This window comes from Mytilus trossulus, chromosome 8 (assembly GCF_036588685.1).
Source record: "Mytilus trossulus isolate FHL-02 chromosome 8, PNRI_Mtr1.1.1.hap1, whole genome shotgun sequence".
Taxonomy (NCBI): domain Eukaryota; kingdom Metazoa; phylum Mollusca; class Bivalvia; order Mytilida; family Mytilidae; genus Mytilus; species Mytilus trossulus.
Window position 1 is genome coordinate 43603630 of NC_086380.1, and position 13817 is coordinate 43617446.

General features: G+C 32.9%; 1 protein-coding gene across 1 annotated transcript in view; it reads right to left on the bottom strand.

Moving 5' to 3' along the window:
- LOC134680983 (polycystin family receptor for egg jelly-like) overlaps positions 1-13817 on the bottom strand; it is a 93190-nt gene that overhangs the window by 56590 nt on the left and 22783 nt on the right. Inside the window, exons 13-15 of the mRNA XM_063540309.1 lie at positions 12843-12937; positions 3554-3782; positions 2094-2369 (exon numbers count right to left, since the gene is read on the bottom strand). Of these exons, the coding sequence (XP_063396379.1) occupies positions 2094-2369; positions 3554-3782; positions 12843-12937 (600 nt within the window). The remainder of the gene's footprint in view (positions 1-2093; positions 2370-3553; positions 3783-12842; positions 12938-13817) is intronic.

Below are 13817 nucleotides of genomic sequence, written 5' to 3' on the forward strand. Positions count from 1 at the left end.
CATTTGGCAACCGTCGTGTTGCTTATGTGATAACAAAGCCGGTAAATAGTCTAATTCGGTAGGTCATATTCATGAAAGGGAAGGAGATTGTAGTTACGACGTTAGGAACATATCCGATATCATTTGCGAAACGGTTATTCCATAACGGTCAATCAACTCGTGATGGCGTCCGTAAAATTTACGAAGGGATGATTTCAACTGCACCATTTTGGAACTCTTGGTTTAATAGCTTCCTTGTGAGCAGTAACCATCTATCAAGAAAATCATGATAGGAAATGCAAGCACGGGAATATCGTATCAATTGGGAGATATATACCCCGTTTGCAGGTGCTGCTTGAATGTTGCTACTTAGAAATGGAAAGTTCACAATTGGAAAGCTGAAGTCATCTCTTTTGTCGTAAAGTTTTGTTTTCAACCGACCCTCATTGTCAATTTCTAGATGTAAGTCAAGATATGAAGCCGACTTAACTGTATCTGTAGTATAACTGTGATTTTCAACAATTTTCTCAAATTCCAAAAACCCGTTACTTCGGCAAAAATTAGAGGAGCGGGACGAAACTTTAACTTGATCTGTAACTCATCATGCATGGTTAACTTACATACCAAAAATCAGTCCAAGATCCGAAGTCGTTAAGAAAAAAACTATGTATAATGGTTTGTTGCGGAATGACGGGATGACGTCGGAATGACGGAATTTCGGACCAGGGTAAAACTATATGGCACCGACAACTTCGTTTGCGGGTCAGAAAAGAGGAAATTATAAAGTGCAGACGACTTGTCCCATTAGATCTTAGATTCTTGTCTGAGAAAAAGCATCAATAATAGAAAAAGGAGAATTAAGGTAGATCATAAGTAAATGTTTTTTGAGACAGAATTTTCTTATAATTGGCCAAAAATGAAGATTTTATTATGCTTTTTTCAAAAACATAATGAAAAGTAAGGGTCACTCTGCTATTTTTCAAGCTATGAGTCGTTGAAAATTGCCTACATTTGGTTAATTTGTTTTTGAAAAAACACATAAGAGTGCATAAAAAAATTCTATGAAATAGAATTTTGAAATTTATTGTGAGAAATAATTTATTGTGAGAAATACATTAAAACATGTAATATGTTTGAAGAAAATAAAAAGAAAACACGGTGTCACCGAACCTGTTTTCTTGCCACAAGTAAAAATAAAAACATTCCCTATTAGCGCAGTATAAATTTTGTTCTTAAAGAGTTATCTTTCCTTAAATGGCTCATTTAAGTAAAATGATTTGAAAACCCCAAAAGGTTGATGTTTGTTAAAGTATTTTGAATAATACAATAAATTATCAAGTTAATAAACAGTTTAACCACAAAATTGCAAATCTGTTTCCAAAATTGCTGATTTGGGCAAATAACTAGACTGGTTTTTGTACTTTGATTGTACAATCTAAGATGGAGGTATACCATGAATCTACCATAATGTATGCAGACGACTTGCCGAATGTTCTTGGATTCTTGTATTAGGAAATCCTTTTTAATACATAATGAAATTATAAATTGCAGACGACTTGTCCCAAGATCTTAGATTTTTTTTTCTGAGAAAAAGCATCTATAAATAAAAAAGGAGTATTAATGCATGCAGACGACTTGTCTCCCTGTTCTTGGATTCTTATCTGAGGAAAGCTGTGTATTAGAAAAAGGAAATTATTAATTGCAGACGACTTGTCCCGAGGTCTTCGATTTTTGTCTAAGAAAAACATCTGTAGTAGGTCATCCCAACTTCATTCACTTTAAAAAAAAAATAGAAAACCCTTGCCTAATATACAATTGAAATTTACTTTATAACCACAACCAATATAAATAAAAAATATGCCCAAAAAAACATAATATTTCAATATTTTTGTCTGGAAAAACCGTGTTATAGACATGTTAACCCAGCACTAACATCTTTTTCGAGGGAACACCATTCATCATTCATAAATAAAAAGTAAAATCACAAAAATACTGAACCCAACACATATCATCCTTTCAGTAATTCAGTACAAGTATCTTCCCTTATGAGTGCATATTTTTAATTTGTTTTAATTTCGGGTAGAGTGAAAAGACAAATCTACACAAAAATATACCTGAAATTTAAATCCATTCTTACTAGCTTCTTTTAGTTGTTCTTTTATTTCTGGTGGTAGTTTAAAGGAACTAGTGACGGTTTTGTTACCAATTTTCCTGGAAGTGCTTATATCTGTTGAAGTATTTGTTGAATTGTTTAATTTGGAAACTCCAACTACTAAATTCATAGTCTTTGTTGAGAATTCCATTGTCTTGGGTTCATCGTCTGACAGAGTTTTAAGTGCTGAATCAGCTATGATATCCACTGTGTGAAGGAGCTTCTTTGTTCTTTCGATCTAATATAGAATCATGTATATATCTATATCAATATGCGTGTATTGGGTTATTAAAGTATACAATTAAATAAATTGAAAATAACGTCACATTGTTGACTATGCCACACACTGGTCAATAGAGAACATGTTTTTTTGCAATGTAAAACGTGAAAAAGCAAACATTAAATTTTTCAAGGAATTAATCTTTAATCTGAAGTTTGCCATATAATACACCGTAAACAAATTATATTTTAAATAGATCTTTTAAAAAGATAATGAATGTCGTTTACAGTAGCATATATAAACTCTGACAACACCACAAAAGAAATATAAAGATCAAAAGAAAAACAGCAGTTCACAAAAAAGAGCACAGAACTAAAGATTGAACCCAACCATAAAAATAGGATGATTCAAGGTGCTTCGCAAGGGTGACCATTTCAATTTCGTATAAAAAAAAAATGAGAGTATGCATAATTGGGAATAAAACCTAAGAAAACCTGGGTCCTACATTTTGTGACAAAAATCATTCTCAGTCAAAAGCCAGGTATTTTTCTCAAACTTTTGTTCTATTTTCACATTTTTTGAACGGTTTGAGAAAAATATCACCATGTCTCTTGAATGGCTTGATTGTTTTTAAACAGTTGTTTCTCAGAAAAATAATCTAAATGAGTATAAATGTGTCGTTGAGATATAAATAACAAGACCCACGGGTCAAAAACATACAAAACCGACTTCTTACTTCATTTTTACATGCCAGTCATAAACATTTATTTTAATAGAAAAATATTTTCTGTAATAAAATAAATTCTTATAATTCCTGTTATATTCCTTAAACTGTCATTGTAGTCATAACGGATAAGCAGTAAGAAAATTAGAAACATAGAAACAGTTGTTTTAACTATTTTTGTATTTCCCATTTGTTAAATCTTCTACAATACACCGCTTTTAATTTCTTTAAAAAAATTCTGAATATCTTTTTTTATCTAAGCGTCACTGATGAGTCTTGTGTATATAAAACGTGTGTCTGGCGTATCAAATCATTAACCAGGTACCTTTAATAACTTATATGGTCAACTGTATAAAAATCTGTAGAAAACAATCAGTTTCGTTTTTTTGGCAAATTCTTAAAAAAGTTTCCATACTTCTCTATAATCTGATTTATGTTAGTATTGTAATGTATCGATTTTTTATAAATGATGGTTTACCTTTTTTTCTCTCGCCTTGATTTCTGCCTCTGTTTCTTGAACTTGTGTTTCGTGTTGTTCTTCTGGGCTTTCATATGGAACTTCTTGTTCAGGTTCTGTTTCTTCTACATGTTTGACATTTTCAGTTCCAGTTTCAGATTTATCCTCCACTATAACCTTTTCTTTTACAGTATGACGTTCAGGTACATGATTTAAATCCAAAAGATTGGAACTCGAATCAAAAAGTGACCTGAAAATACAAAGACGTGTTCTATTTATCAAAAAGGACAGAAAAACCTCAACCGGAATTTTAATGAACAACATTCGACTGAAAGACTTCTGAAACTAAGTCTATCAGCAATGGTATTTAAAACGTTATAGAAATTTACTAAAATATACATGATATACATATGTATTGATTTTGCTTATATAGTTGAATAATGTTCAGTGACCTACAGTTGGTAAGTTTTATGTCATTTTGGTCTCTTTTTAAGCATATAATTAGATACGTGATAATTGAAGTTCAGTTAAATTGTATTGTTATTGGACTGTTTGTCAGTTCTGTTTCGATAGATTGTCCTGTCACAGATCTGAAAAGATTCTATCAGGTCGCAGGTTCGATTTACTTGCAGCATCTAACATATTCATTACATCCTAACGTTGAGATCCAGGTTGTGACATAACAGCTAAGTAAGTATTCGTATTGTGGGTGGTGAATGTAAACCGGGTGACGCCACACATTTATAAACTAGATACCCAAAAGATGATTGTGGCCAAGTTTGGATTAATTTGGCCAAGTAGTTGCAGAGGAGAAGATTTTTGTAAAAGATAACTAAGATTTACGAAAAATGGTTCAAAATTGACTATAAAGGGCAATAACTCCTAAAGGGGGCAACAGACCATTTCGGTCATGTTGACTTATTTGTAAATCTTACTTTGCTGAACATAATTGCTGTTTACAGTTTATCTCTATCTATAATAATATTCAAGATAATAACCAAAAACAGCAAAATTTCCTCAAAATTACTAATTCAGGGGCAGCAACCCAACAACGGGTTGTCCGATTCGTCTGAAAATTTCAGGGCAGATAGATCTTGACCTGATAAACATTTTTACACCATGTCAGATTTCCACTAAATGCTTTGGTTTTTGAGTTATAAGCCAAAAACTGCATTTTACCCCTATGTTCTATTTTTAGCCGTGGCGGCCATTTTGGTTGGTTGACCGGGTCACGCCACACATTTTTAAAACTAGATACCCCAAAGATGATTGTGGCCAAGATTGGATTAATTTGGCCAAGTAGTTTCAGAGGAGAAGATTTTTGTAAAAGATAACTAAGATTTACGAAAAATGGTTCAAAATTGACTATAAAGGGCAATAACTCCTAAAGGGATCAACTGACCATTTCGGTCATGTTGACTTATTTGTAAATCTTACTTTACTGAACATAATTGCTGTTTACAGTTTATCTGTATCTATAATAATATTCAAGATAATAACCAAAAACAGCCAAATTTCCTCAAAATTACAAATTCAGGGGCAGCAACCCAACAACGGATTGTCTGATTCGTCTGAAAATTTCAGGGCAGATAGATCTTGACCTGATAAACATTTTTACCCCATGTCGGATTTCCTCTAAATGCTTTGGTTTTTGAGTTATAAGCCAAAAACTGCATTTTACCCCTATGTTCTATTTTTAGCCGTGGCGGCCATCTTGGTTGGTTGACCGGGTCACTCCACACATTTTTTAAACTAAATACCCCAATGATGATTGTGGCCAAGTTTGGTTCAATTTGGCCCAGTAGTTTCAGAGGAGAAGATTTTTGTAAAAGTTAACGACGACGGACGACGGACGACGGACGACGACGGACGCCGGACGCAAAGTGATGGGAAAAGCTCACTTGGCCCTTCGGGCCAGGTGAGCTAAAAACAGACTTAACAGAAAAAGTAGTTTTATTGAATAAAATAGTTTTGTCATACATAGTATGTCAAGATCCATAAGTAAAAGTAATATTAGTAAATGAAATAATTTTGTCGTTCAAAGTATGATGTTTTACATAACCACAGAGTCACTTCAAAAGCATATCTCAAGAAATTGACTTAACAGTACAAGTAATATTAATAAAGACAAATAAAAGAATGACCGAGACCCACAAAAATTAAGTATTCTACCTCTAGTTTCTGTCCTATTAATAAAATAAATAACCAGACACTAAAAGATTGATATATATATACAAGTGTCACTCTTCTTTTCGATCAATACACTAGGCAGTAGCTAACACATCTCTGGTTTAAAACAAAAGAAATGTCCGACAGTGCAGAACAATGATCTTCTTAAAAGCCCGGATATCTCTGTAAACGTATCATGTTTACCATATAATTGAGAATGTGACGTCACAATACCTGTAGCAGAGTTCCCTTTATAGTCCAAATGGTTTTCGTATTTCGTTTTTTGGAAAAAGAATTGAAAGCAAACATTCCTTAATACTGCGAAAATAAATCTTGTAATAAAATTAACGGTACCAATTTTCTTGCACCAGATGCGCATTTCGACAATACAAGTCTCTTCAATGATGCTCGTGGCCAAAATATTTGAAATCCAAAGCTTATATAAAAGATGAAGAGCTATAATCCAAAAGGTCCAAAAAGTATAGCCAAATCTGTGAAAGGAATCAGAGCTTTGCATAAGGGAGAAATATTCCTTAATTCATAATAATTTCTAATATTTTGTAACAGCAAATTTTAATAACACAAAAAATCCGTATTTTCATGCCAGTACCAAAGTACTGGCTACTGGGCTGGTGATACTCTCGTGGACTTAAAGTCCACCAGCAGAGGCATCGACCTAGTGGTAGTAATAAAATTAATAGTACCAATTTTTTTGCACCAGATGCGCATTTCAAAAATACATGTCTCTTCAGTGATGCTCGTGGCCAAAATATTTGAAATCCAAAGCTTATATAAAAGATGAAGAGCTATAATCTAAAAGGTCCAAAAATTATAGCCAAATCCATGAAAGGTATCAGAGCTTTGCATGAGGGAGACACATTCCTTAATTTATAATAATTTCTAATAGATATTCATATTGTGCATACTTATCTTCAAGATTATGAATTTTCTCTTCTTTATAAATATAGACATCTACAAAAATGTCAACCCTGTGTCAAAGTTATTTGAACAATAAGTATACATGATTTTTTTAATCAGGTTTTTAATGTTATACTCACTTGACCATATTTTCTACTTTCCCCGGTTAACTATAATGCTATACTCACTCGACATCATTTTCTACTGTCCCGGGTTCACTTTAATGCTATACTCACTTGATCATATTTTCTACTTTCCCCGGTTAACTTTAATGTTATACTCACTTAACCATTTTTTCTACTTTCCCCGGTTCACTTTAATGATATACTCTATTGACCATATTTTCTACTTTCCCTTATTAACTTTAATGGTATACTCACTTGACCATATTTTCTACTTTCCCCGGTTCACTTTAATGTTATACTCACTTGACCATATTTTCTACTTTCCCCGGTTCACTTTAATGTTATACTTACTTGACCATATTTTCTAATTTTCCCAGTTCACTTAAATGGTTTACTTACTTGACCATATTTTCTACTTTCTCCGGTTCACTTTAATGTTATACTCACTTGACCATATTTTCGACTTTCCCAGGTTCACTTTAATGTATTACTCACTTGACCATATTCTCTACTGTCCCCGGTTCACTTTAATGTTATATTCACATGACCATATTTTTACTTTCCCTGGTTCACTTTAATGTTATACTCACTTGAACATGTTTTCCACTTTCCCCAGTTCACTTTAATATTTTACTTACTTGACCATTCCCCCCCCCCCCCCCTGTCCATTTAAATGTTATACTCACCTGACCATATCTTCTACTTTCCCCGATTCACTTTTATGTTATACTCACTTGACCATATTATCCACTTTCCCCGATTCACTTTTATGTTATACTCACTTGACCATATTTTCCACTTTCTCCGGTTCACTTTAATGTTATACTTACTTGACCATATTTTCCACTTTCTCCGGTTCACTTTAATGTTATACTCACTTGACCATATTTACTACTTTCCCTGGTTCACTTACATTTAATACTCACTTGACCATATTTTCCACTTTCCCCGATTTACTTTAATGTTATACTTACATGACCGTATTTTTTACTTTCCCCGGTTCACTTTAATGTTATACTCACTTGACCATGTTTTCCACTTTCCCCGGTTCACTTCAATGTTATACTTACTTGACCATATTTTCCATTTTCCCCGATTCACTTTTATGTTATACTCACTTGACCATATTATCCACTTTCCCCGATTCACTTTTATGTTATACTCACTTGACCATATTATCCACTTTCTCCGGTTCACTTTAATGTTATACTCACTTGACCATATTTTCTGTTTCCCTGGTTCACTTTCATTTTATACTCACTTGACCATATTTTCCACTTTCCCCGGTTCACTTTAATGTTATACCCACTTGACCATATTTTCCCCTTTCCCTGGTTCATTTAAATGTTATACTTACTTGATCATATTTTTACTTTCATCGAATCATTTTAACGTTATATTCACTTGACCATATTTTCTACTTTCTCCGGTTTACTTTAATGTTATACTCATTTGACCATATTTTCTACTTTCCTCGAATTACTTTAATGTTATACTCACTTGACCATATTTTCCACTTTCCCCGATTTACTTTAATGTTATACTTACATGACCGTATTTTTTACTTTCCCCGGTTCACTGTTATGTTATACTCACTTGACCATGTTTTCCACTTTCCCCGGTTCACTTCAATGTTATACTTACTTGACCATATTTTACATTTTCCCCTGTTCATTTAAATGTTATACTCACTTGACCATAATTTCTACTTTCCCCGATTCACTTTTATGTTATACTCATTTGACCATATTTTCCACTTTCTCCGGTTCACTTTAATGTTATACTCACTTGACCATATTTTCTACTTTCCCTGGTTCACTTTCATTTTATACTCACTTGACCATATTTTCCACTTTCCCCGATTTACTTTAATGTTATACTTACATGACCGTATTTTTTACTTTCCCCGGTTCACTTTAATGTTATACTCACTTGACCATGTTTTCCACTTTCCCCGGATCACTTCAATGTTATACTTACTTGACCATATTTTTCATTTTCCCCTGTTCATTTAAATGTTATACTCACTTGACCATAATTTCTACTTTCCCCGATTCACTTTTATGTTATACTCACTTGACCATATTTTCCACTTTCTCCGGTTCACTTTAATGTTATACTCACTTGACCATATTTTCTACTTTCCCTGGTTCACTTTCATTTTATACTCACTTGACCATATTTTCCACTTTCCCCGATTTACTTTAATGTTATACTTACATGACCGTATTTTTTACTTTCCCCGGTTCACTTTAATGTTATACTCACTTGACCATGTTTTCCACTTTCCCCGGATCACTTCAATGTTATACTTACTTGACCATATTTTTCATTTTCCCCTGTTCATTTAAATGTAATACTTACTTGACCATATTTTCCACTTTCTCCGGTTCACTTTAATGTTATACTCACTTGACCATATTTACTACTTTCCCTGGTTCACTTACATTTAATACTCACTTGACCATATTTTCCACTTTCCCCGATTTACTTTAATGTTATACTTACATGACCGTATTTTTTACTTTCCCCGGTTCACTTTAATGTTATACTCACTTGACCATGTTTTCCACTTTCCCCGGTTCACTTCAATGTTATACTTACTTGACCATATTTTCCATTTTCCCCGATTCACTTTTATGTTATACTCACTTGACCATATTATCCACTTTCCCCGATTCACTTTTATGTTATACTCACTTGACCATATTATCCACTTTCTCCGGTTCACTTTAATGTTATACTCACTTGACCATATTTTCTGTTTCCCTGGTTCACTTTCATTTTATACTCACTTGACCATATTTTCCACTTTCCCCGGTTCACTTTAATGTTATACCCACTTGACCATATTTTCCCCTTTCCCTGGTTCATTTAAATGTTATACTTACTTGATCATATTTTTACTTTCATCGAATCATTTTAACGTTATATTCACTTGACCATATTTTCTACTTTCTCCGGTTTACTTTAATGTTATACTCATTTGACCATATTTTGTCCTTTCCTCGATTCACTTTAATGTTATACTCAATTGACCATATTTTCTACTTTCCTCGAATTACTTTAATGTTATACTCACTTGACCATATTTTCCACTTTCCCCGATTTACTTTAATGTTATACTTACATGACCGTATTTTTTACTTTCCCCGGTTCACTGTTATGTTATACTCACTTGACCATGTTTTCCACTTTCCCCGGTTCACTTCAATGTTATACTTACTTGACCATATTTTACATTTTCCCCTGTTCATTTAAATGTTATACTCACTTGACCATAATTTCTACTTTCCCCGATTCACTTTTATGTTATACTCACTTGACCATATTTTCCACTTTCTCCGGTTCACTTTAATGTTATACTCACTTGACCATATTTTCTACTTTCCCTGGTTCACTTTCATTTTATACTCACTTGACCATATTTTCCACTTTCCCCGATTTACTTTAATGTTATACTTACATGACCGTATTTTTTACTTTCCCCGGTTCACTTTAATGTTATACTCACTTGACCATGTTTTCCACTTTCCCCGGATCACTTCAATGTTATACTTACTTGACCATATTTTTCATTTTCCCCTGTTCATTTAAATGTAATACTCACTTGACCATATTTTCTACTTTCCCCGATTCACTTTTATGTTATACTCACTTGACCATATTTTCTGTTTCCCTGGTTCACTTTCATTTTATACTCACTTGACCATATTTTCCACTTTCCCCGGTTCACTTTAATGTTATACCCACTTGACCATATTTTCCCCTTTCCCTGGTTCATTTAAATGTTATACTTACTTGATCATATTTTTACTTTCCTCGATTTATTTTAACGTTATACTCACTTGACCATATTTTCTACTTTCTCCGGTTAACTTTAATGTTATACGCATTTGACCATATTTTGTCCTTTCCTCGATTCACTTTAATGTTATACTCAATTGACCATATTTTCTACTTTCCCCGATTCACTTTAATGTTATACTCACTTGACCATATTTTCCACTTTCTCCGGTTTACCTTGATGTTATATCATTTGACCACATTTTCGAATTTCCTCGATTCACTTTAATGTTATACTCAATTGACCATATTTTCTACTTTCCTCGATTCACTGTTATGTTATACTCACTTGACCATATTATCCACTTTCCCCGATTCACTTTTATGTTATACTCACTTGACCATATTATCCACTTTCTCCGGTTCACTTTAATGTTATACTCACTTGACCATATTTTCTGTTTCCCTGGTTCACTTTCATTTTATACTCACTTGACCATATTTTCCACTTTCCCCGGTTCATTTTAATGTTATACCCACTTGACCATATTTTCCCCTTTCCCTGGTTCATTTAAATGTTATACTTACTTGATCATATTTTTACTTTCATCGATTCATTTTAACGTTATATTCACTTGACCATATTTTCTACTTTCTCCGGTTTACTTTAATGTTATACTCATTTGACCATATTTTGTCCTTTCCTCGATTCACTTTAATGTTATACTCAATTGACCATATTTTCTACTTTCCTCGATTCACTTTAATGTTATACTCACTTGACCATATTTTCCACTTTCCCCTATTTACTTTAATGTTATACTTACATGACCGTATTTTTTACTTTCCCCGGTTCACTGTTATGTTATACTCACTTGACCATGTTTTCCACTTTCCCCGGTTCACTTACATGTTATACTTACTTGACCATATTTTCCATTTTCCCCTGTTCATTTAAATGTTATACTCACTTGACCATAATTTCTACTTTCCCCGATTCACTTTTATGTTATACTCACTTGACCATATTTTCCACTTTCTCCGGTTCACTTTAATGTTATACTCACTTGACCATATTTTCTACTTTCCCTGGTTCACTTTCATTTTATACTCACTTGACCATATTTTCCACTTTCCCCGATTTACTTTAATGTTATACTTACATGACCGTATTTTTTACTTTCCCCGGTTCACTTTAATGTTATACTCACTTGACCATGTTTTCCACTTTCCCCGGATCACTTCAATGTTATACTTACTTGACCATATTTTTCATTTTCCCCTGTTCATTTAAATGTAATACTCACTTGACCATATTTTCTACTTTCCCCGGTTCACTTTTATGTTATACTCACTTGACCATATTTTCTGTTTCCCTGGTTCACTTTCATTTTATACTCACTTGACCATATTTTCCACTTTCCCCGGTTCACTTTAATGTTATACCCACTTGACCATATTTTCCCCTTTCCCTGGTTCATTTAAATGTTATACTTACTTGATCATATTTTTACTTTCCTCGATTTATTTTAACGTTATACTCACTTGACCATATTTTCTACTTTCTCCGGTTAACTTTAATGTTATACGCATTTGACCATATTTTCCACTTTCTCCGGTTTACCTTGATGTTATATCATTTGACCACATTTTCGCATTTCCTCGATTCACTTTAATGTTATACTCAATTGACCATATTTTCTACTTTCCTCGATTCACTGTTATGTTATACTCACTTGACCATATTTTCTACTTTCCCCGGTTCACTGTTATGTTATACTCACTTGACCATATTTTCCACTTTCTCCGGTTTACTTTAATGTTATACTCATTTGACCACATTTTCTCCTTTCCTCGATTCACTTTAATGTTATACTCAATTGACCATATTTTCTACTTTCCCCGGTTCACTGTTATGTTATACTCACTTGACCATATTTTCTACTTTCCCCGGTTCACTGTTATGTTATACTCACTTGACCATATTTTCCACTTTCTCCGGTTTACTTTAATGTTATACTCATTTGACCACATTTTCTCCTTTCCTCGATTCACTTTAATGTTATACTCAATTGACCATATTTTCTACTTTCCTCGATTCACTTTAATGTTATACTCACTTGACCGTATTTTCCACTTTCTCCGGTTTACTTTAATGTTATACTCATTTGACCACATTTTCTCCTTTCCTCGATTCACTTTAATGTTATACTCAATTGACCATATTTTCTACTTTCCTCGATTCACTGTTATGTTATACTCACTTGACCATATTTTCTACTTTCCCCGGTTCACTGTTATGTTATACTCACTTGACCATATTTTCTACTTTACCCGGTTCACTTTTATTGACATCTGTATGTGATATCTGATCAGATATCTTGTCCATAACATTTAATAGTGCATCCTGTAAGAAAATTAAAATAATCAAAAACTTGCATCGTGAAAATGTAATGATTTTCAATTTTCATGTATTTTATAGTTATGAGTTGAATGTTTTTCAATGTTTTAATTCTTGGGTTAGTTTTTCTATATTACATTGTTTTAAGAAAATATTTCTTTGTTTCCATTCTTGGGTAAGTTTTAAAATAACTAATTCTTATATCATTTACCAAGGACTTTTTATTTCAAATAGGTAAAAATAAAGGGAGGAACACTATTTATTTTTACTCATTCTCAAGCAACGTCATCGAGCACATCTTGATAATAATTGTTGAAGGCAGTACAGTGATCTTTAGTTGTTACTGTTTGTGTCATTTTGGTCTTTTTGTGGGTATAGTTGTCTCATTGGCAATCATACCATATCGTCTTTTTTATATAACGCCAGCGGCCGGTCGTTCAACTTGTCGATAGCACTAACGTTCCGTTAAATTTTATTAAAATATCGATAAAATTTAACGTAACGTTAATCTTGTTGTTCATTTCATAGTTAGTTTAAATTTTCCATTATGTTGTTCTTAATTTAATTGAAATTTAGCCTTGGTTGGAAGCAGCATTAATAATTTAATAATGGTATATTGAAATGGCTGCTTTCATGATGCTACCATCATAAACGTTCAGATATTTCACCTCCATTTTTTATGGTAATATTCTCACCCAAAAAGCTAAGAAAAACGTTAAACATTTTATTATGAAGGGATATAGTTACGATACTGTTATCAGGGCATTAAAGATTGCATATTTTGGCTTTAACTTTGATTTACTTATAGGGTCTTTGCATTGGAATTAAACACATTTATTCTAAAACAAGTTGTTGGCATGACACATGTTATTTTTTCTCATATATT